General features: G+C 51.5%; 1 protein-coding gene across 1 annotated transcript; it reads left to right on the top strand.

The window, feature by feature from the left end:
• The first annotated feature begins 9584 nt into the window (after positions 1–9584).
• On the top strand, positions 9585–24409 carry Degs2 (delta 4-desaturase, sphingolipid 2). Its single transcript, XM_028882118.2, has 3 exons — positions 9585–9744; positions 21894–22636; positions 23977–24409. The coding sequence occupies exons 1-3, from the start codon at positions 9663–9665 to the stop codon at positions 24121–24123; spliced, it is 972 nt and encodes a 323-aa protein (XP_028737951.1). The 5' UTR covers positions 9585–9662; the 3' UTR covers positions 24124–24409.
• The last annotated feature ends 446 nt before the right edge of the window (positions 24410–24855 follow it).

Genomic DNA, 24855 nt, shown 5'->3' with positions numbered 1-24855 from the left:
TGGTCTTGTCTCCTCAGACTGGAGGCCTCTGAGTCCTCATCCGGAATGGGTCTCAGCTGAATTACTGCTTAAAAGCCTGAATGCTTAACCAGCCACATGCTTAACCAGCCAAATCTTAACCAGCCAAATCTTAACCAGCTAAATGCCGCCAGTTTCTGGTCCTCACGCCTTATATATCTTCCTGTTTTCTACCACCACTCCCTGGGATTAAAGGCTGGCTTTCTGGGATTAAAGGCGTGTCACCATGCTTGGCTATTTCCAATGTGGCCTTGAACTCACAGAGATCCAGAGGGATTTCTATCTCTGGAATGCTAGGATTAAAGGTGTGAGTGCCACCATTTTCTAGCCTTTGTATCTAGTGGCTGTCTGTTCTCTGACCCCAGATAAATTTATTAGAGTACACAATATTTTGGAAAACACAATACCACCACAGGGGCCCTGCTTTATTTAACCAGTTTCCACTTCCTGTTCTCATTGCCCCCACTGTGAAGGTTCTGGGGACTGAAGTCAGGCGTGGCAGCCAGTGTCCTTTCCCGCTGAGGTAAGCCCCTTGCTTGCTTTTCTGAACTCTTTTGCCCCTTCCCACTTCTTCCTCTTCTTCAGATACTGACCCAAATCCCCGCTTCTCCATCTGTGTGGAATGAACACAGATCCCCTCCCCGAGCCTGCCTGCTTTCTCCGCTTCTAACGTCAAAGGCATGCTTTTTCTCTTTCCATCTCCCTTCGCTGCTGCCAGGATTTATAGCCTGCCTCTCCTCTTCTCCTTCTTCAGGCTCCATCAAATGATCTTTGAGCCTCCTGAGTCAGTCTTCCAATTTCTAGCAATACTAAGGACACGTAGAAAGGAAGCCTGATCCCTCAGCAACATATACCATCCAGATACCTAATTCTACAGCACTGTTTACAACAAAATATATTATTGCTTAGCAATTTTTCTAATACCAAAATTATCCCATAGTAGCACTGATAAAAATAGTCATACATTTCAAGTAGACCAAGACCCAGAAAACATGTGAAAGTGTCCCTGCCTGTGCGCCAATCCTAGAACTTTCTTTCATCTTGTATTTTACATTTGCCTAGCAAAAAGAAGCTTTGAGATTTTTCTGAGTCATTTCATAAAAGTCCATTTTAACATTTTAATCACCTTGTAAATAATTATCTCTCTGGTAAATCCTGAGAGATAATTTAAAAAACCAGATTTTTTTTTTCCTTAGCCATTTCCAGAACTGCTATTGGAAGACCATGGATCCAAACCATTTCAAGGAAGTCAGCTCAAGATTACATTCAATCAGTTAACATTTTAAGATAAGGCTGTCCAGTAAAACCAGTTCCTTTTATTGTTTCAAATTCAGATTTTTCAGAATCCTTGCATTTTAAACCAGACACCAAAGCAATGGCTCTTACACAGTCCCCAAACACTCACATTTGAACACGTATGCATGCACACATTGCAGCTGGAGAGATGGCTCAGCATTAAGAGCACTGGCTGCTTTTCCAGGAGACCCAGGTTCAATTGCCAGCACCCACATAGTGGCTCACAACTGTCTGTAACTCCAGTTCAAGATCTGACACACTCTTCTGGCCTCTGAGGGCACCAGGCACAAAAGCAGTGCACAGACATACATGCAGGCAGAACACCCATGCACATACAATGGAAATAAATACATCTCCCAACATAATACACTCTTGCAGACTTCAAAAGCGGCATGCCAATCATCGTAATTTTCAGTGTATGATGAATCTTAAAAACTGAAACTCAAGAGTGAAGTGGACAGAGGTGTCTTACTGGGTTATTTCCAGGTGCTCCGGGGATAGAGATGGCTTTGGAGTTCCAGTGCTGTCTTACAGACCACAGCAGGCTAGGATTCTCCCTTGGTCTACAGCCAAGAGACCTGAGCATGGCTATCCATGGACAGAGCAACAGGAGGCAGAGCAGCCCGAGGCTGGAAGAGCCAAAGCCTGAAGAGATGTAACTGGCCTTGTCAGAAAAGATGTCTTAAGGAGACACATGGCTACCCAACTATTAAGACAGTGCTCCCCAATAAGACAGTGGGTCCACAAGAAATTGGAGCTGCCCCAGGAATCTCATGCTGGGAAGAAAACAAAATAACTCTGGAGCCAAACAGAGATGGAACTTGCTTGTCTCTGGGGAAGATTGACAGCTTCGCAGCCAGCCTGTGGGACTGGTGCTCAGACCACAGTGGGTGGGGACCACGCCTCGGAGGCTCTACTTAGATTTGTGTATCTCTTGTCTTCTGGTTAAACCTTACCCTCATGTGACTCCCAAGACGGACCAGGGCAGTCACCGGATCCCTTTGCCCCTCTTTCCAGTGTGTCCCTATTAAATGAGTCTCTTTTCTAGGTTTTTCACTCCTTTCCCTGGTGTACTGAGGAAGAATGGCGAGCCTAGCTATTTCGGGCTGCCAGGGCACTGGCTCTGACCCTAGCTCCAGGAATGGTTTTGGTGAGTCCTCCAGGAGAAAGGGCATAGCTGGGGGGGAGGGCGTCTGTCTCTCACAGCAAGCTGGACCTGGATGGAAAGATGGGAGGGTCACAGCCCTTGCTGGGGTCCTCTTGTTCCAGGGACATTTCCCTACCCTCCACCTCACCCAGCATTTTTACCCTTGCTTGCTGAAACAGAACAGGGGTATTGGGACTTGGAATTCTGGAAAAAGTCTGATCTTTGGTAAGTCTCTCCCCATCAAGACACTTCCAGCTTCACCTTCCTGGTTTGTTTGTTTGTTTGTTTGTTTGTGGGGCGGGGTGCAGCAGGGAGGTTCTTGTTAGCTGTCAGGGTTCTTTTTGAACCATTGTTGGTCACTAACATTTGGTGACTGACTTGTTGTTGTTGTTGTTGTTGTTTTGAACTCTTTGGCTACCACTTCCTCTGCAGACAGGCCTTGACAATTTGGAAGCTCCTTTGAGCTAGTCTGTAGCTCTGTTGAGCTCTCTCGCACTCTGTTCAGCCATTAGGTTCTGAACAACCATTTGAGGTTTAGAAACCAAAGTCTGGAGGAGATAGCTGCACCCAAGGAAACAATAGGAAGTCTTCACTGTCTTTACCCATGGGCTCTTAAGGGATGTGTGCAGCGGCACACTGCTGAAGAGGTCTCAACGTGGGCAAAGCGAGTTTTCACAGCTGCCAGCCTCGCCTAGTGCAGTCTAAAGACTTCCATCTCCCTCCTCCGTCAGTCACTGAACTCAAGCCATCTGCTCCTTTCTTAGTGAGCCATTATGAATTATGAAAGAGCATCTCCTTAGCCAGGACTTGTTTTACATATGGGGGATGACCAGGGATGCTCCCTAGAGATTAAGACACTAATCACACACCATATAATGACATGCTAGTCAAAGAAAAAACACATCTGCAACGGGGATTCCATACAATTACAATGGTTGAGAAACCTCTGTCACCCTGTGACTCAACTGCCCAGGGACAGCAAATCACGGGGTGATTATTATTATTGAGGTGATATGAGAGCACCTACTTAATGGCCTGTCTTAGTGTTCTATTGTTGTGAAGAGACACCATGACCACAGAAACTCTTATAAAGGAAAGCATTTAATTGGGTAGCTTACAGTTTCAGAGATCTAGTCCATTATCATTGTGGTGGGACATGGCTACGCGAAGACAGACCTGGTGCTGGAGAAGGAGCTGAGAGTTTTACATCTGGATCCACAGGCAGCAGACACAACTGTGCTGGGAGGTGTCACTTGAGCATGGGAGACCTCACAAAGCCCACCCCCACAGTGATGCACTTCCTCAAACAAGGCCACACCTACTCCAATAAGGCCACACCTCCTCATAGCGCCACTCCCTATCGGTGCCATTTTCTTTCCAATCACCACATGGCCGTATGTATCAACATGGTTAGCTCTACAATTACACACAGGGTAAGGACACCATTTACTTTATGCATTTCATGGTTCATTGTGTAGGACCAAATAAGAGTCTAAAGTGACTATTACCATTGTTTTACTGTGTCCTCCAACTTAGTGAGGTTTTGTTAATCCTGCCTGCTGATCGAGAAAAAGACCAATATCACAGTTTAAAGCCAAATTTAAAACAAGCTTTACTTAAATACCAGCCAGGTAGATGGGCTCTGGCCAGGTCTATACCTAGGTTCCTGGAAAATGGCCCAGAATCACAGTTTGTAGACTTAAGAAGGAAAACCCATAATTCATTGCATTTCCCATTAGGTCCAGTAAGGGGCAAGCATACATCTGACATACCTTCAGCCTGTGAACCTCCCACCCACATGTGATCAAGCACATTTGTGCAGATAAGTCAAACAAACTTGTTTAGGGGAATGAAAAGCATGTGGCTTGTTATCTCCCACAAACAGTAGCCTCCTGCATTTTCAGGAACTGTCTGTCCTTGGGCAAGGGGCTTGCAGGTCAGAGGCATTTTTGTTCCATGAATCTCTTAGGCATTGTAATGAAAACTTAAAATGTAACATTGGCTCTCACAGTTTCCCACAAACAGTAAACAGTGTCACCCTCTCCCATGTTTCAAGGCTTCTCTTGTTTCTTCAACATGTCACATGCAAGTATTGTCCCATAGCTTTCCAGCTTGCACAAGAACATTGTACCGGGTCACCAGGAGCAAACTGGCTGTCAATGAACCCCAGATACGGCCCTGTGGTTAAGTCATGTGTAATATAACACATTGCTGGACTAATTGATGCAGACAAGTGTTGTTCGAATCTTAGATAGTCTTTTAATTAAAAAAAACAAACAAACAAAAAAAAAAAACCAGAGCCAGATATCAGGGTGAAAGCTGAAAGGTCAGAGAAGAAGAACAGTCAGCCACTAGTTCTTACCTCTATAAAATCCTCAGCCTCAAGAGAGTGAGTTCCTGTTTCCTCACACCTTATGTACCTTTCTCTGCCCTGCCATATTACTTCCTGGGATTAAAGGTGTGTGTGCTTCCCAAGCAAAAGCATGAGATCGCAAGTGCTAGGATTAAAGGTGTGTGCCACCACTGCCTGACCTCTATGTCTAATCTAGTGACCGGCTCTGTCCTCTGACTCTCAGGCAAGTTTATTAGGGTACACAATATATCACCACAAACCAGGACTGTCATGATCATAAAGAATTATTAATAATTGAAGGTCATTGAGATGGCTTCTTCTTTGGAGAAAGCAATGAGACTTATGAGCTCTGAGAGCTCTGGGGAGATCATGTTGGGGTCTCAGGTTGCCTGAGGTCTCTGCTTTTACAGGCTCCTTTGCAATAGCAGATTGATTATACTCTTTTTTTTTTTTGAGACAGGGCTGCACTGTGTAGTCCTGGCTGCCCTGGAACTCATTCTGTAGACCAAGCTGGCCTTGAACTCAGAGATCTGCCTGTGTCTGCCTCCTGAGTGCTGGGATTTTTTTAAAACTTATTTTTTGCTTGAGGTTGGGAGGGTGGAGGCCAGGTTTATGTACACTACTAAGTAAGAACTTATTCCATTGATCTGACCTCTAGCCCTAACGGGTTCTTCAAAAATCGTCACACTTATCCTTTAAAGACATTTCAATAATATCAGAATTTGGAAGGGGGATTAGGAGTTCAAGGTCACCCTTGGCTACACAGAGAGACTGAGGCTCGCTTGGGCTCCCAGAGACCCTGTGTCAACAAGCCAAATGAGGAAGGCTGGGGAGATGGCTCAGTGGTTAAAGCGCTTGCCACACAGGCCTGATGACTAAGTCCAATCTCTAGACCCCGTGTAGAGGTGGAAGGGGAGAACCTGCTGTATTAGTTACTTCCTGCTGCTGCGATAGGCACCACGACCAAGGTAACTTTCAGGAGGAAGGGTTTATTTGGACTTAGGGTTCCAGAAGAGCAAGAGTCCAGCCTGGCAGGGAGGCAAGCCGTGAGTGGCGGGCACTGCCACGGGAGCAGGGAGCTGAGAGCACCAAGCGGAGAGTGAACAGGAAGTAGGGAGAAGCTATGAATTCTCCAAGCCCGCCCCCAGGGATGTACTTCCTCTACCAAAGCCACACCTCCTAAAGCACCCTGACTGGGACCAAATACTGGTGTCTCCGGAGAACCGTTCTCATTCAAACCACCACCCCACCCCACAAAGTTTCCCCTAACCCCCACATGCTTACGGGGACATGTACCTCCCCCATCATGTACACACACTAGTAATAATAATGATAGTAAGTTTTGAATTCCAGCTTGGCATGGTAGCCCCCTGCCGTCCTAGCTCTTGGAAAGAGGAGACCGGAACTCCCCAGATTAAGCTGCCAGCTTAGACTGCCCAGGCAGCAAGCTGTGGGTTCAGCGAGAGACCCTGTCTCAAAGTATAAAGTGGAGAGCAATAGAGCAATGACCTTTCTTGGAGAGTATACATCGTACCCATCATTATCCAGGCATAAAATTTCTTTAGCTCAAATTCCATCGATTACTTCACCCACCCAGCAAACAATGATTTTTCCAACACCGTAGGGCTAAGTGCACTCGAGTTAATAAGTAGCTGGGTATCCTTTCCAGGAGGCACTACCTAGTTGCTTTTCACACAGCTGTGACCAAATACCTGAAAGCCTTTAAGAGGAAAGATTTATTCTGATTCATTTTGGGGTGCTGTCCATCATGGTGGGACAGGTGTGCTGGCATTCATGGTGCAGGACCCTCCTGCTGGGACTCCTCCCATCTGCATTGACCAAGGATCCGAGAACAAGGAACGTTGATTTGCCAGGGTGCTGTTTTAAAATTATTTTTAGCTGATGCATATTACTTATTGATTGATTTTTAATATTTATTTTGTGTGGAGATGGAACCAAGCCTTGTCACTGAGATGCATTCCCAACCTTGGTTGTTGTTTTCAAGCATGAAACACCTTTGGGGAGTGTTGTTTGTTTGTTTGTTTGTTTGTTTCTGAGACTCACTATGTAGCTGCTCTGGAGCTTGTCCTCTGGCTCTGCCTCCAGGGCCTGAGGCTGCAGCACTCTGTGTCACCAGCCAGGCTCTTGGAAGGCTGGGTTGTCCCCACCCTCCATACAATCCTATTCCCTCTCTTCCCAGGAAACCCATTCTCCGCCTTTCTGGAGGGCTGCCTTTCTTTGTTGCAGTGACTTCCCTGGGAGGCCACTGACTCTGGGCCCTGGCCACGAGCCAAGCTGTTGGCTCTGAAGGGCAGAGGTTTGATAGAAATGAATTCTGGGCTGATTTCTGTCACCAAGGGACAGTACCTGAGTCCTCAGACAAGTTCTGACACCAGAACCATGTGATGAAAGATCATAATCAGTTCCTAAGTGAGAACCAGCAGGCAGCAACCTAAGCCTAGGGACATGTGATGGATGCCAAGGACTCACTGAGGTAGCTGCCTTTCAAGCTTCCTCCCACTTCCAGGTCATGAGAGTCTCTGCCTACCAACTTACCAGTGACTAAATATTGTGTATATGTGTGTGTGTGTGTGTGTGTGTGTGTGTGTGTGTGTGTGTGTGTGTGTCCTCACTGTGAAGTGAGGACATGTTTCATAATACACAAGGTTAGGGGATTTAGCCATTGTGCTAACCAGACAATGTAACAGCACGTTTACACAACCCTAAGACCCCTGGCCTCTAACCTCTGTGTATTGATGCCTGTTGCTCCTGAGGCCACCATGCAGAAAACACAATTAAATGATGCGCTGGAGACAACGCAGTGAGACACGGGGCACACCACAGCACACTACCTTACAATTACACGGTGTATACAATGAGGTGGCTAGACTGGGGGCCTGGGGATGCTAGGCAAGGCTTTCTAGCCTGAGGCACATCGACAGCCTCCGCGATCTATTGTTTAATAAGCACAGGGATCAATCTGGGGAATGACAGTGTGAAGCGCTGCGAAGGCACAGCCTGGTGTTACTACCCCGGGCTGCGCCTCACGGCACGTGACTGTCTGCCATGGGGTTACACATCTGCTCACACCAGCATCCCTTCAGACACTGTGAGGATGCGTGTGCTACCTCGGTGTTTGGCCATAGGAATGCTTCAGCTCCTTTATAATCTTACAGGACCACACTGTTCTGTGTGTGACAAGAGTTGCTTATGGGGACACCAGAGATACACACGAGTATATGCAGGACACCCCAAACTCCCTTTTCTTCCTTCCTTTCCCTCTCTCCTTTGACAGGGTCTTACCTTATAGCCCAGGCTGGCCCCATCCTTGCAACTCCTGCCTCAGCCCCCTGCGTGCAGGGGCTACAGGTGTGTTCTACCATGCCTGGATACCTCCGTCCTCTTGGGCCTCAGTTGCCCCCTCTATGAATTGAGTACCCTGGCTTACTTCTCTCCAGGCAGGTGGTGTCCCAAGTGAAGAGTATGTTTTCTAACCCTGACCCAGGCCGGAGGAGCCGAGGGAGCCAAAAGCGGGAACCCCAGGTACATGCATCAAGATGGAAAACCACAGAGGTCAACATGGAGGTCAGCACCTGGCAAGTGCTTTGGCGTTGGTAAGGCTCTCCAGGCCAGAGGTTAGGGGCTGGGTCCTGGTATAGGTCTGCCTGTAATCCTACATGCCTGAGGTAAGGCCTTCTCACCTGGCCTAGTTACCACATCTGGCTGCTGATGGGATGACAGCGGAGGGTCCTCCTTGATGTGGCAGCGATGGACTCTGGCTGGCTGAGTGTCTTCCTCACTGGACTGTGGGTCAGTCCTTGGTGCCCCTCCCCACCCGATGTCGCTGTCTCGGCCCTCCTCCTCAGTTCCAGCCAGGGCTGAGAGGGGTCCATGCTCCTGGGCCTCAGGAAGGACAGGACACTTTCCATCCCATGCCTGCCCGTGGTGGCCTTGGGGGTTGTTCCAGACAAGGCCACCGAGAGGCCAAGCTCTGAGCCTCTGGAACACCAGAAGCAGGTGGAGAGCAGAAGAGACCTCTTCTGTCACCCCCACAGATCCAAGCCCTGGCCTGAAGAATGTCCGAGGCTGCTCTTTACTTCTCAGGCTTTGCTGTTTCCTTAACCACCAGCCCCCTCCCTTTTATGGGGCTGTTGATCCCCTACTCGCCCTACAAGATCCGGTGCAAAAACTGCTCCAAAGCCAATCTGTGCCTTGGCACAGATCACCCCGAGTCATCTCTGTACCTCTGTTCCTTATGTTTGACTCACTTCCGTGCTTTTGTTGTGCCTTTATGTCCCTCTGCCTTGTGTGAAAGGGACAAGCCGGGAAGTCATTGCTGGGACCTGCCTGTCCCAAGCTCCTTGCTTGCGGGCACCTCTCCCCAGCTCCTAGTTCCCCAGCATTCATTCCCACTTACTCCTCTACGGAGACCAGGACGCCAGGATCAGAAGGCCCAAAGGCCCGAGTCTAGAGCACAGAGTGAACTGCGCTCCGTGGTGAGGCCAGCCAGGCGCGGAGACAGGTGCGCACCGGAGCGCACCGGAGCGCACAGCCTGCAAGTGGCAGTGGGCATCGCCACGCGGTCAGGGAGTCAAGGACTCTGGGTGTCCCGCAGTGGCTTCTGCAGGGCTGCCAGGGTGCCGGCACGGCCGCATCTCCCAACCCAGGCTTTTTGGGTTCCGGGGGTACCACCGCGACCCGCCCTAGGTCCGCCCACGAGGCACCAAAGCCTCGGCCCCGCCCTCCACCCCGCCCCCTCCCGGGCCCTGAGGTCCCCGCCAGCAGCGGGCACCCTGCGACAGGTGAGCATAACTCAGTGGAGCGCGCTCGGGCCCCAGTGTCCCCACTATGGGCAACAGCGAGGGCCGCAGCGACTTCGAGTGGGTCTACAGCGACCAGCCACACACGCAGCGGCGCAAGGAGATGCTCGGTGAGCGCGTGCGACCATAGCCGGGGACCCGGTGGTGGCCGCAGCGGGATGGGGGGACTGTAGGGGAGCCGATCAGCGCGTGCCGAGGGTTCTTCACCCACAACCAATAGGCTCCTGCTGTGCGCAGAGCCCCCCTCCTCCTTGCGTCGTGGCCAAGCCTGTCCACCGGGAATACGGGGAATACTGGAGCTCGGGGGACACACCCTCTCGGAAAGCCGGAGACCCGAGGTTCCTACCGGTGGAACGCGGCTCTCCTGCAGCAGACCTCTGAGAGATCATTTCCCTGGGTGGGCCCGGTCCTGCGGATTCCACGAGACTGGCAGGGGTCTCGGGCTCCGCAGGTGGAGGGTGCGTGACAGGAGTGCCCTCCTTCCATCCCCAAGCCTCCCTATGCCCCATGCCCGGATGCCTCTCTCAACTCTCACTTCCCCCAGCTCACTTGGGTGCCCCAGCACCTGTGAAACTGTTTCATCGGATTGGCGATGCTGTTTCCCGTGGGTTTAACTGACATTTACTCAATGGTCGGCTTCCATGTTCCTCGCCGGTGGTATCCCGGCTGCCGTCCAGGTCTCTAGTTGTCTTTGGCCAGGTCTTTTTCTTAGGGTTTTTGTTTGTGATGTCTTCCTGACCTACCCCTAACTGTGGAAGATTTTTTTTTTTTTTCATCTCTGACTTTTGCATCTTTCAAACTCAGGGTGCACCTGGGCTGCTGTAGCTGCAGTTTTTGCGGCTCAGGGCCTGGAAATTGTCCTGTGGGTTTGTATCTTGTGGTTGTCTCCTACGTGTCGGAGTAAGCCATCCTCCCTACTTGTGTGAACTGCACTCCCGCCGCAGGAGGAGCGCGGGAGCCCTGGCTGAGGTGCTGAGTGTGCTAAGACTGGAGCAGGAGCCCCCTCAGGCCCTCCCCTGGCTCTCCAGCTTCTCTTCCTGAGTCTCCGGCGGCATCAGGCCTTAGGTAGAGAGGACCTGTGAGCGGAGACACACATGGCAGCTGTGTGTCCCTGCCCACAGGTGCTCATGGAGTCTAGACGAACTGTACCTGTAAACCTCTCCCCCACCACCACACACCGCGGGCGCCTGTGTCCCCGCCCCGTCTGTAAAATGGTGTCGTTTGCTCTGCCTAGTAGAGAGAATAAGGCAGGCTCCCTGAAGGACGAGAGCCAACAAGGTGTCGGGGATACGTGGCAAGGACCTCCCTTCCTCCTAGATGCACAAGTGGGCTTCGAATTTGTGACCCCTGTTCTCTGCCTTCCTAGTACTGGAATTACAGGCACTTACCGCCACACCCAGCATTTATGGGGTGCTGGGGAATCAACCCAGGGCTTTGCACACACTAAGCAACACATCTCTAACAGAGAAACCATGGACCCTGGAATACATCCTGATTTCCTAGAGAGATTGGTGGGGGAAAGGGAGCAGGGCAGAGGCCGTGGGGAGTTGAGGGGGACACTCCGGCCCAGGCACAGCAAGAGAGCTGTCCTCTTCAGGGAGCTTCATTCCTGCCCCAGCTGTGGGGACTGTGGCTTCCTGATACCTGCCCAGTTGGTGCTGGTGACTTGGAATGTGTGTTCTTTTATCCGCTTAGGTTCTGGTCTTTCCTGCATTGACCAGCCCTCCAGGAAGCACCCCACCCCACCCCATTGGCTGCTCTGATGTCAGGTGCAGGCTCTCTCTCAGCTCTGCCTCTCCAGCTCCATTGCCCAAGCTCTGGGCTGGGCAGCAGAAGTTTAGTGGCTGGCAGGAAGGCTGATCCCATGGTCAGGATTCCAAGAGTCACTTGTGAGTTAAGGGTGAGTCAGTTGCAGCTTGGGCAAGAGGGAAGGCTGAAGGCAAAGTCTTCCTTAAGAAGTGGTGGTTCCAACTTGGGAGGTGATGTGTGAAGCATTCAGACCAGGATCCCTACAGATATCGACAGAAGCATTTTCAACCTCCCGCCGATAGGGCTGGCAACTCACTGAGGATGGGGTGCAGAAGCTCTCCTCTCCCCTTCCCCCAGCCTCGGGGGGATCCTGCACATAATTGCTCTGTCGCTTTTCAGAAGCCAAGTGTCAATCGGAGAGGAGCGGTTTGCCCTGTGCTGAACAGTCCAGAGGCCACCGAGGCCTAGGTTGCTCAGGTCCATTTGTAGTCTATACAGCTGGCTGGCTGGTAGCTGCATCAAGCTCTGGGCCTGGCAGGTGTTCAGTTAAGACCGTAATCTCCCAGTCAGATCCCAGGAAGTCATTGCTAGGAGTTGGCCCCAGGTGTTCTGCGGTAAGACCAAAGTCCACCCCTTGTTGCCGCCTAGGATGAGAACATGTTCTCCTGGCACAGTCCTAAGAAAATAAGGTCCATGGTAGCATCTCAGGCCAGGGCAGGCAGGAAGCTGATCCATTACACACTGAGCCAGGCCCAGGAACACAAGCTTGGGTTTTTTGTTTTTTTTTGTTTTTTTTGAAAATAAATAGCTTTGTAGTTTTGTTTGCTTTTTTTAAAAAACATATGAAAGCAAGGTACACACACACACACACACACACACACACACACACACACAAAGGGAAACCAGGAAATAAAAGTCAGTTGTTGGATTGTTTGCTTAGGAGAGGCCAGGCTGCGACTTCTCTTGGTGGCGATGGCCTTTGGGAAGATCAGAAGACCCAAATGCCGCCAGAGAGTCTAGGGCACAGAGTGAGCTGCCAGGGGAAGGCGAGGTTTTGGTCACTCAGCCAGGGACATGCAGACTCCAGGGTGACTGGCAGGAAGCCTGCCCCTTGCTGGGATATGCAAGGATCTGGTTGAGTCTGTAGCCCCCTCTGCCAGGCAGGGTCTGAGATTACAAAAGAAGGGTCTGCCTGCCTTCCTGCCCATCTGTGTGGCTACCTTCAGTGCCAGTGTCTCCTTGGGGGCCCGGTGTTTTTTGCCCAATTCTAGGACCATGGTTTTGTGGTCAGGGGTAGTGTTGTGTTGAGGGGCAGGTGTGTATGGTGCTGCACTAGGCGGGAATGGGAAAATGGATGTGGGATCGGCCCCCCGGCAGTGCAGGAGGTAGTGGCCCTGATATTCCCTGTTCTACCTTCCAATGCTGAACTCTGGCCTCTGCCCTGGCCTATTAGAGACACCCAGACACTGACCCTGCAACTCTTCACTGTGTTTTGCCTTCTCCCCAATCTGGAAGGCCCAGGCAACTTCCTGGCCTTTGTAAGCATTGTTCTTTGCTGGGCTAATTATTTTTGTGGTGCTAGGGATAGAACTTAGGACCTGGTATACGCTAGGCTGACACCAGGAACCTCCCATCCCCAGCTAGACGTCTTCTCCTTCTCCATCCTCTTCTTCCTCCTCCTCCCCCTTCCCTCCCTCCTCCTCCTTTTTTTTTTTTTTTTTTTTTTTTTTTTTTTTTTTTTCCTTCAAGACAGGATTTCTCTTTGTAGCTTTGGCTGTTCTGGAAATCAGGCTGGCCTCAAACTCAGAGATTCACCTGCTTCTGCCCCCTAAGTGCCAGCTAGGTTTGTTTTTCTTTCCTTTTTATCAACTGATTTAGTGTGTATCCTTCAGGTCTTAGCTTCAAATATTCCGAAGAAAATTCTGGCAACACATGCACAAGTATGTACACAAATGCGCGCGCGCGCGCACACTCACACACACACACACACACACACACACACATGCATGCATGTGTGCACACGGGCATATGGTAAATGTGAAACCACATTTACCCTCTGGAAGGAATTGAAAGCCCCGAGTTGAGGCATTTACCAATTTCTGTAACTGTTTTCATCGTGGCTGGCTCCTGGGTGCATTCCTGAAGTAGAGCTGGGGACAAGATTCCCACTCTGGTTCCTGTGCCCAGGAGCCCTGTGAGTCAACCCACATGCCGCCACCCCTCCCCTGCCACCTTCCCCTCCCCCGCTCTCCTCTAGGGGGCCACACCCTCTACCTTTGTCCCCAGGTGTAACTCTGCACTGGACTTTTCTCATTCAATGCTCAACTGTGTCTGGTGCCCAGTGGCTCTGGGATTTGGGGAAACAGAAGCAATAGATCCTCTAAACACCGTGGCCACCCCTAGCCAAAGGCAACCAGGGTCAGCCTAGGTGCCGATGCATGACCAGGTGAGGGTCACTTCCTTGTTTTTATCATGTCCTCCTGTAGCTGAGAGGCGAGGGAGCACTCTGGCCTATTGTCTGTCTACTGATCCCATCACAAGGGACCCATGTTGTGATTTAATCACCCTACTTCCTAAGTGGTTACGTGGAGATCTGAGTTTGGGCTGCCCGAGTTCCACTCAGATGGAGCACTGTCTCCACGCTCCCAACATACCTCACTAGCACGGCTCACATGTTCTGGGACGCTGCACTTGGCCTGTCTTAATGCCATGTTCTCTAGTATTTAACAGCCTTATGGAGGTATATTAACATGTCATGCAAGTCCTTTATTTTTAAGGCCACACTCCAGGGGTCCTTAGTTTGTAACATGACCTAATCTTCTATCACTTCGAACACTCCTTAGGGTCTGAGGCCATCCCCACCCCCAACTACCTTGGCATCTCCAGTGGGTAAGTTTCAGTACAAGGGTCCAGCACACTGTTTGGCCCGCTCACAGCACCTTAGCCAGGACACACTATGTGCCCTGCATGAGCTCACACGCCTTTCCCCAATTCTAGGATGGATCCTCCTTTCTCATCAGTTGGGGATCCCCCGAGACCTGTGTCCGTATCCACCACCAGGATACAAAGCAGGTCTAACAAGTGGCAAGTGAGGAGGTAAGGTAGATGTGAGACTCGGGAAGACACTCTGGACTATGGTTGATGTCTTGTGCTGTGTGGGTCTCCCAGAGGCCTCCAACAAGCTAGGGCAGGGCTCAGACCTGGGCTGGGAAAAAAGTAGTAGGGAGATATCCTCGTAGTCAGAGGTAGTCATCTGGGAGGAAGTCATCTAGGAAGGCTCCAGGTGCCTGGATGAGAGGCTGGTCTGCTGTGGAGGGGTAGACCTGGTGGGACTATGTTCGTTTGAGCACTTCTGCCTATGGCCACTAGGGGGCATCATCCCCACTAAGCAGTTTGGTGGTGGGGGTCGGGGAGCTGAACTGCTGGATCCCATGACACAGGAGCCAAGATCATTGCCCTGCAGCCAGACTGGTCTTGTGCACTACTTACCTCCCTGGGAAGGGGGTGGGAGAATCCTGTCCTGGATGGTGTTGATGCCAGGCTGGGAGGGGAGAGGCATGCCGGTTTCAGAGTGGAAGTGATGGGGGGTCTCCCTGGTGGGACCCTACTGCAGACCAAAGAGAGGGAGGGGTCGCCATCTCCATGGGTCAAGAGGGAGAGTGCTGGAGAGGCCTGCAGCTGGCAGCCCCTCATGGCAGCTCCCTTGCCAGCTCTTGACTCTGTCCCTGACCACACAGCTGACAAATCAGGAGAATTTCTGGAAAAATCAAGGCCTCCTCAGAGGTACAGGTTAAGAGTGTCTTGTGGCTGGGTGGTGGTAGTGGCGGTGGTGGCGCACACCTTTAATCCTAGCACTCGGGAGGCAGAGGCAGGTGGATCTCTGTGAGTTCAGGGCCAGCCTGCTCTATAGAGCAAGTTCCAGAATAGCCAGAGCTACACAGAGAAACCTTGTTTCTAAAAAAAAAAAAAAGTGTCCTGAGGATGGGGTTGTCACCATAGGCTCCGGGTCCTTAAGAGCAAGTGACTAACACACGTAAGTGGCAAATCTGGAGCATTTAGGTCAGGCCCCCTTAGACCCGGTGGCCATGGGCTCCTAGGGAAGATGCCACCTCCATGTGCTCCTCGTTCTGTGGGCTGTCAGGGAAAGCACATCAGGAGTGGGGCGGAGAAGAGAGAGGGGGGCACTGGCCTGAGTCTGAGGATGCTTGGCTGTGGACTTCTAGAGGGTGTCCAGGCTGGCCTCCAGGAGCATGAGTAAAGAACTCTTGAGGCATGCTTAAGGTAGCCAGGCTAGAGGCTCAGTGGGCTAGAGGCTGGATACTGCCCATGTCCACCAGAAGGAGACTCAAGCGGCATGCCCATTGGATGGAGGGCTCGGCAGCAGTGTGGGCTGCGTAGAGTCTGTCAGGAGGCAGCTTAGGGTGGTCAGGATGGGCTAGGGAGGGGACACACTGTCCTTCCATGTGGTGCGTTTCTCCTCTATGGGAGGTCCGGTGGGGGACCTGAGGCAGAGGAGGGCCAGCTAGGATCCGGGGTGCAGTTGAGTCATTGGGAGATGTTGGGGTGGTGGGGGGAGCACAGGGCTTCTTGCACAGGGCCTGGGCAGAGGGGAGGGGGGGTCATTGAGCAAGCAGCCCTGTTTTAATTAGGTTTCTATTTAGGTTTCTTATTAGGTTTCTATTGAAACACCACGACCAAAAAGCAAGTTGGGGAGGAAAGGGTTTATTTGGCTTACACTTCAACATTGCTGTTCATCCCTGAACGAAGTCAGGACAGGAACTCAAAACAGGGCAGGATCCTGGAGGCAGGAGCTGATGCAGAGGCCACGGAGGGGAGCTGCTTACTGGCTTATTCCACATGGCCTGCTCAGCCTGTTTTTCTTTCTTTTTTTAATTAATTTATTTATCTTATGTATATGAATGCTCTATCTGCATGTACACTTTATGCCAGAAGAAGACATTAGATCCCACTATAGATGGTTGTGAGCCACCATGTAGTTGCTGAGAATTGAACTCAGGACCTCTGGAATAGCAGCCAATGCTCTCAACCACTGAGCCATCTCTTCAGCCCATCAGCCTGCTTTCTTATAGAACCCACCACCCACCATGGGCTGGGCCCTCCCCCATTGATCATTAGAGGAGAAAATGCCTTACACCTGGATTTCATGGAGGCATTTCCTCAGCTGAGGCTCCTTCCTCTGATGACTCTAGCTTGTGTCACGTTGACACACAGAACCAGCCAGGACAATGGACCCCTTGTCAACTTGACACACAAACACTATTAAGCCATATCTCTTCCTCTATTATTCATCCCCAAGATCTCACACTAAAACCAGTCTTTAAAATTTCAGCCCAATCTTTTTTAAAAGTTCAAGTCTTTCATGTGTGAGCCCCTTTAAAAATAAAAATTAGATACCTTCTTAAAAAGGGAAGAACCAGGGCACCATCACACTCTGAACCAAGCAAAACCAAATTTCAACAGTATAAATAACTCGATGTCCAATTATCTGGGATCCACTCACAATCTTCTGGACTCCTGCAAATAGCTTGGGTCACTTCCCTATCTCCACCCTACACAGCACACACAGCTTGTCTTCTAGACTCCAGCAGGTTCCATTTCACTGCTGCTGCTGTTCTTGGTGGTCTTCCCATGGTACTGGCATCTCCAAAACCCTGGAGTCTTAGGCTGCAACTAGGCTGCACTTTCACCAATGGCCTCTCATAGGCTCTCCTCCTGGTGCCAAGCCTCAATTCCTTTGCATGACCCCTTCAGTCCTGGACCTTCAATACCACTGAGGCTGCACCTTCACCAATGGCCTTTTATTTTTTTGCCTCTCACAGTGCCAAGTTTCAGCTGCTCTCCATGACCCCTTCATGCCTTCAAAACCAGTACCACCTGGATGGCTCTTACATCATTACCAAGTCTGGCTGCCAGCATGAGGTACAACCTTGGCCACCTCTGGAACACTGTAATTGGATATTTCTCTCCCACCTGCCAGTTCCCAAATACCTGGCAGCTGCTTCCCAAGTTACCACACAGAGTTTTATGTTAATTATAAATGCTTGGTAATTATAAATGCTTGGCCAATAGCTCAGGCTTATTACTAACTAGCTCTTACATTTTAAGTTAATCCATATTTCTATTTATGCTTTGCCACGTGGCAGTACCTTTATTAACATGCCATGTTTATCTCCTGCTCCCCCTGAGTCTGGCTGGTGACTCCTAATGCCGCCTTTCTCCTTCCCAGCATTCTCAGTTTGGCTCTCCTGTTTAGCCTTATCTGGTTCAGCTATTGACCAGTCAGCTTGTTTATTAAACCAATCACAGTGACAAATCTTCACAGTCTACAAGAGGCAGAACACAGCTTCTCTGTGCTTCCAGGAATCACTTCCCAGAAGATTTCACCTCAGTGATCCTGGTCTCTTCTTAATCACTGATAATTTCTTAGCTCCAGCCAACCAGCATCAAGAGTTCTAGCAAAGCAAAATTTTGCTTTAATAGTTCTGGTATCTCGTTAATCACAGCTGATTCTTCAACTTCAGCTAACCAGAAACACAGGATCTTAGCTCAGAATAACAAGTGGCCCTGATAGAGTCTTTAAACTTCCCTCTGAAACTTCACAAGTCAGGTCTCCATCTTCTGCGTGGCTCTTAACATTCTTATCTTTCAAGCTCCTAAAGAACATCCCACAGAACTCTTAATACTCAATGGCTCTTTTAGCCCCCAATTCCAAAATCCTTTCACAATCCTCCCCCAAAACATGGTCAGGTCTGTCACAGCAATACCCCACTTCTAGTACCAATTTGTCTTCGGGTTTTTATTGCTTAGATGAAATACCATGACCAAAAAGCAAGCTGGGGAGGAAAGGGTTTATTTGGCTTACACTTCAGCATTGTTGTTCATCACCGAAGGAAGTCAGGACAGGAACTCAAACAGGGCAGTAACCTGGAGGCAGGAGCTGAGGCCATGGAGGAGTGATGTTTACTGGCTTGGTCCCCATGGCTTGCTCAGCCTGCTTTTTTACAGAACCCAGGACCAACAGCCCAGGGATGGCCCCACCCACCATGGGCTGGGCCCTCTCACATTGATCATTAAATGAGAAAATGCCTTACACCTGGATTTCATGGCGGCATTTCCTCATCTAAGGCTCCTTCCTCTGATGACTCTAGCTTGTGTCAAGTTGACACACAGAACCAGCCAGTACAAGCCCACAGTCACCGCTGCTAGGCTGTGTTTTCAGGTGTATCCCAGCTAAGGCCTGGGCCCTGCTGCCCTGGAGTTCACCTGGTTGGGGCTCACCTGATACAGGTGTGGCGGCTGGACCTGCCCTCTTGCACTGATGCTTGGCTCCCTTCCAAGAGGAAGCAAGGGCAGCTGCCATCTGAAAATCCTTAGCTGGAGTTAGTGGGTTCCTGGGTAAGAGAGAGGGAGGCTGGCTGTTGCCCGAGGGAGGCTGAGTGGGTGAGGCAGGTTCACAGAGGCCACCCATGGGGGACTGGGAAGCTGGTGGCATGCACAGATGCAGGCACTTTGCATGTGATTTTCCTGGTGGGGACAATGTCTTCCTGCAGATGTCCCTATTCTGTCATGAAGACGTGCCACCTTCTCCATGGTCCTGGGATCCCCTCCGTTTTCCTGTAGCACTGAGGCACTCCCTGGTGGTGTCCTAACTCTGGCTCTGCACCTGTCCCCCTACCCCCAAACTCCCAGGTAGCGGCAGGCGCATCAGTCCCTCCGGTGGAAGGCCAGAGTGTGGCTCACATATGGGTTGTGCCCTATGTGCCCAGAGCCATGCCCCTGCTGGGTCCAGAGGGATGATGCTGGCTTACCTGGACTGAGGAGCAGCAGGGTCCTCAGAGGCCAGGCCATGCTTGGCTGGCCTCTGTCCCACGGCTGGGAGGAGGAGGTCCTGAATGGAGTCACCAGGTTTGGGTGTGTACCACTTCATAGTATCCTTTGCTCTGGACATTAGCATTCTGGCCCAGTCTTACTGGGCTGAAATCCACATCAGCAGGCTGTGTTCCTTCTGGAAGCTCCATGGGGGAGCAGGTTCCCTGGTCTTCCCTAGCTTCTGGAGTCACCCACCTCCTTCATAGGACTTCCTGTCTGTTCTAAGACAGATAGCCTCTCTCCACAGGCCTCACTTAGCCCTTGGCTCCCAGCTTGGCTCTCGCATGAGTGGGGAGCCTTGTGATGACTTTGATGACACATGTGCCTCTTCTTGACCATTCTTTAACCTAAGGTGGTCAAAGGGTGTGGTGTTAGCACGTGGGGATTTGGGGGGTTGTATTATTCTGCTCACCACTGGTGCTAAATGGTCTCCCCATTTGAAAATAGAGACAGTCTGCCTGGGGGCAGCTTGGTCTCCTAGTGCCCAGGCTCTCCCAGGAACCTGGGGGTAGGGATTAAGTAACTGTGGGCAGAGTTGAAAGGGAAACATTTAATACCCTGATGTAAAATGCCCAGGCTCATCACACCACATGCTACCATGAACTTCAACAAGCAGTCCCTGGCAGCCTGCCTTAGCTTGGCCCTTATCTCAGGACCATGCCAGATTGCTCAGGTGAGGTATTTGGGAGCTGGAATTCTTAAACAGTGGGGATTTCAGTTTTGCTTTGTCTAATGGTCTGGAACTCCTGAAACCTCCTGCCTCAGCTCCTGAGTGGCTGGGACCATAGGCATGATTATGTGTGTCTCCCAGTGAAATGTTCTCTCTCTCTGTCTCTCTCTCTGTCTCTCTCTCTGTCTCTCTCTCTCTCTCTCTCTCTCCCTCCCTCCCTCTCTCTCTCCTCCCTCTCTTTTTCCCTCTCCCCCTCTCTTCCTTTCCTTTATTTTTGAGACAGGATTCCTCTGTGTTTCCCTGGCTGTCCTGGAACTCACTCTGTAGACCAGGCTGGCCTCAAACTCAGAGATCTGCCTGCCTCTGTCTCCTCAGTGCTGAGATCAAAGGCATAAGCCTACACTGTCTGGCCAAACATTCTTCTCTTGTGGTAAAGCATATACATGATTTGCCCACTTATTTATTTATACATGGTCTCATGCAGCCCAGGCTACCTCAAACTCACTATGTCGACAAGAAATATCTTGGACTTCTGATCCGCTTGCCTCTACTCCCAAGTGCTGAGATTACAGGTGTGTGTCAACACACTCTGTTCATGCAGTGCTGGGAATGAATCCAGGGCTTTGTGTTACACTTGGCAGCTGAACTGTTCCCCCAGCCCTGTCACTTTGGGTGTGTAAGCTGGAGGCATCAATGACAGTCACATGCCATATAGCCATCACTGCTGTTCACATGGTCTTGCCAGTTCCAGTCAAAGCCACAGCCCCTGCTATGGTCCTGGGAGACCCTCTCTACAGGCCAGCCCTGGGCAAGGCAAGGCGAGGTCCCTGTCTACTCTGAGTGGCGCTGATGCTCAGGACCTGGTGCTATTTAACTGAGGTGCCCTAGGATAAGAGCGTGCCTGGCTGGCCAAGCTTCCCCATCTGCAGGACAGTGCTGGCCCCATCTCCGGGGTGTCTGTCCTTGTCCAAGGAGCCAACAGAGCAGACCTTAGGGGTATCTGTCACCCTGAGTTTTTCCTGGATGCAGCACTTACTGTCTGACCAGAAGCTGCCACCTCCTTCATCAGAGGTTTCTAGAAGGCACAGCTGTCGTGCCTAAATGTGTTATCCTTCTGTCTGCCCTTCCTTCCTTGTCCTTCTTGGCTTGGCTAACTTCCACATGCACCATTTGTTCCTTTTCTAGAAAACAAAATACAAAAAGCACGACCTACACAGTGACGGACACTCGCTGCCCTGAAGTGACAGCTGGCACTTGGTTAGCCTCTCTGCAGTGCTTATTTGGTTTAGGGACCGCCTCCCAAGCCGTGCCTCGACACCCTGAGTGGTGAGAGTTTGCCAGTGACTAGTCCATATCGTCCCTCTCTGGCTGTGCCCAAGTACCTAGTTGCACATGACATGGACCTGTGTTTACTGGAACACTGGGGGCCAGAAGGCTTGTGGCTCTGATGCTACTTTGGTTTCCAATATACCATTTTTGTTTGTTTGTTTGTTTTTCATGACAGGATTTCTCCCTGTCTTGGTGTCTGTCTTGGATCTCACTCTGTAGACCAGGCTGGCCTTGAACTCACAGAGATCCGCCTGGCTCTGCCTCCCGGGTGCTAGGATTAAAGGCATGTGCCACTGCCACCCAGCTATACCATTATCTTTGTGTGACCTGTTGTGACTCTGGCACTTTATTTAGGCTGGTGGCAAATTCCCCCACCCTGGGAAGTCTCCCAGTCTCTTCCTGAAGGTGGTCAGAGGTAGGAGATCCTGTGCACACCACAGTCCAGGCTGCAACTCTTCCAACACACAAAGTATTGGGATAGCATGCCTTTCCAAGACCCTTGAGGGGGGGGGGGGTGGAATCCTGATTACTTTTAGGGCACTGCTGAGGACTGAAGGTGGGGGATGACAGGATGAGACTCAACAAATGCCAAGTCACTCGTCATTCTTGTCTTCCCTGTAGCCAAGTACCCAGCCATCAAGGCCCTGATGCGGCCAGACCCCCACATCAAATGGACAGTGCTGGGAATGGTGCTGGTGCAGTTGCTGGCCTCCTGGCTGGTGCGGGGGCTCTCTTGGCGATGGCTGCTGTTCTGGGCTTATGCCTTCGGTGGCTGCATCAACCACTCGCTGACACTGGCCATCCATGACATCTCACACAATACTGCCTTTGGCACAAACTTTGCCTCCCGCAACCGCTGGTTTGCCATCTTCGCTAATCTGCCCATTGGCGTACCCTATGCCACATCCTTCAAAAAGTACCACGTGGACCACCATCGTTACCTGGGTGGCGACGGGCTGGATGTGGACATTCCCTCGAACTTTGAAGGCTGGTTCTTCTGTACGCCGGCCCGCAAGCTGCTCTGGCTGGTGCTCCAACCTTTCTTCTACTCGTTACGGCCCCTCTGTGTGAACCCCAAGGCGGTGACCCGTATGGAGATGCTCAATACCCTGGTGCAGCTGGCAGTCGACATGACCATTTTTGCCCTCTGGGGGATCAAACCCATAGTCTACCTGCTAGCCAGCTCCTTCCTGGGCCTGGGGCTACACCCTATCTCTGGCCATTTTGTGGCTGAGCATTATATGTTCACGAAGGGCCATGAGACTTACTCCTACTATGGACCCCTCAACTGGATCACCTTCAATGTGGGCTACCACATGGAGCACCATGACTTCCCCAGCATCCCTGGCTGCTACCTGCCACTGGTAAGTGCTCAGCCTAGGCTCAGCGGGCAAGGGAGGAATGAGGAGGAATGAGAGGGAGGAGAAGAGCTCTGCCATTCCCAGGCTGACTTTTCTTTGTGGGTTGGTAAGGGGATGGCTACTCACTTTTGGAGTGCTTGCCTGGAGATAGAGGAGGCAGATCCAGATAAGACAGTGTCTCAAGGCAGATGCAGATTAGCAGCTTAGGTTAACGCATGTACAGCTGCGGGACCCCTGCTGATGGGACCTGCCCATCCTGTGTCCCTGCTCCAGTACTTGCCCCGTACTTGGGCTTCCTTTTCTGTATCAGTGGACACCATGGGAAGCACTCTGCTTTCTGTCTCCTGCCTACTGCTGCTCACTTCCTGTCCCAGCCCGGTAAGAGTACGGGCACCCCGCTCCCAGCTTGGAGCTGGCCAGATAGCGGAAGTGTAGTCTTGTCCTTACAACCTATGGGGACTGGTTATAGCTACTGGGGGGGGGCGGGGGGGGGGCTGGGGTGGAGGTGTGAAGGTTCAGATAGAGGAACCGGAGGCCTTGAATGCCAATGGCTGTTATGTAGGTGTGGCAAAGGGGCAGCAGTGAGGGAGGGTTCTCACTCCTGAGTATGTTTGTATGTCCTTCTTGGGTGCCCAGGGGTGTGTGTGTGTGTGTGTGTGTGTGTGTGTGTGTGTGTGTGTGTGTGTGTGTGCAGCGCACATTTGAGAAGGAGGCAGAGGTTAAAAGGGATAGCATGTTTCAGAGGCCATGCTTGAGTCTACGGAGGCCGCCTCGGACAGGCAGGGGCAGTCTTCACAGAGCACCTGCTGTGGGCTGGAGAGGAGGCTGCCTGCTGGACCCATTTCAGATGTGGAGCAGTGCCTTCCCTGGGGAGGTGGGAGGATGATCTCCACAGCAATGTGGTGTTCTGGTTACAGGTGCTGTGGCCGCAACACTCCCTGGGGGAGGGGTAGACACTGCATATCAGGTCAGGGTAAAGGCTGGGTGTGGACACACGCAGTGGGTGAGGAAGCCGTAAAAGCCAAAACCCAGAGCCTGGCAGAGCATAGGACGCTGGGGTGAGGAGTGAGGGTGTTATTCAAGGTCGGCAGGTGCAGGCCTCAGAACTCTGCAGGACCATGATGGATCCACCTTGACCTTTTGGATTAGAACGTTGGTGGGTTTTGAGGTGGGGCACTCAGGCTGTGGTGCCTTCCCTGCTGGGGCCTCCTTCACCTGCAGCTGGTGTGTGGTGTGTGTGTGTGTGTGTGTGTGTGTGTGTGTGTGTGTGTGTGTGTGCACTCACAGTATGTGTGCTAGAGTACCAGCCAAGGTGCAGCCTTGACCCCAACCCCTCTCCACAGGTGCGGAAGATTGCGCCCGAATACTACGACCACCTGCCGCAGCACCACTCCTGGGTGAAGGTGCTCTGGGACTTTGTATTTGAGGACTCTCTGGGACCCTACTCCAGGGTTAAGCGCAAGTATAAGCTGGCAGAGGACCGCCTGTGAGCCCTGCCGGCCAGCAGTGCCTGAGTGGGCAGCTCCATGCCTCTTGCCCCCACTTCCGCGGGCCAGGGCCACAGAACATCTGGCTACATCAGCTCCTGCAGTCTAGGCTGCCTCTGGCCCTGCTGGGCCCAGCAACAGGGGATGCATCTGTGGTTGGAGGAACCAGGCTTACCTAATCTCTCTGGGCCTTCCCTCTAACTGACTGATACTCGGTGTCTGTGGTCCCATGGAGCTGGTTTCTCTGTTCTTGTGCCCTAGATTAAATCTAACATGTCTTTATAGTCAATGTGTTGTCCTTCTTTTGGGCAGGATGGAGTCTTGGCCTGAATCTGAGCTTTCAGAGAATGAGGCCTAAATCCAGGTGGGTGAAGGTCAGCCCCATGACTGTGTCTAGAAGGGTGTGTCCCTGAGGCCTCTGCCACCATGGAGAGCCTCTAGATATGGACTGCAGGTCCCTCCAAGCCACAGGACAGCTCTACTTTAGGCCTTTTGACCTGTGAAACCCTCCTGAGCTTGTTCAGGGTCAGGCTGGCAGTGTAGGATCCACATCCCTGGACAGGGCCGGGTCAGGCTAGCAGCATGAGGCTCATCTCCCCGCATCCTACATGGAACTGACTGGGCAGTGTCTTTGTGTGTTATGTGAACTGGGAGTGGGTCATAAATACTGATGTGATGGCACAGCTGTGTCTAGGGAGGCAGCTTTTGTTAGTGACCTGGTCCTTAGGGGCTGGA

This window comes from Peromyscus leucopus, chromosome 14 (genome assembly GCF_004664715.2).
Source record: "Peromyscus leucopus breed LL Stock chromosome 14, UCI_PerLeu_2.1, whole genome shotgun sequence".
Classification (NCBI taxonomy): Eukaryota; Metazoa; Chordata; class Mammalia; order Rodentia; family Cricetidae; genus Peromyscus; species Peromyscus leucopus.
The sequence above is the reverse complement of the archived record's forward strand: the minus strand, read 5'-3'. Positions and strand labels throughout refer to the sequence as shown.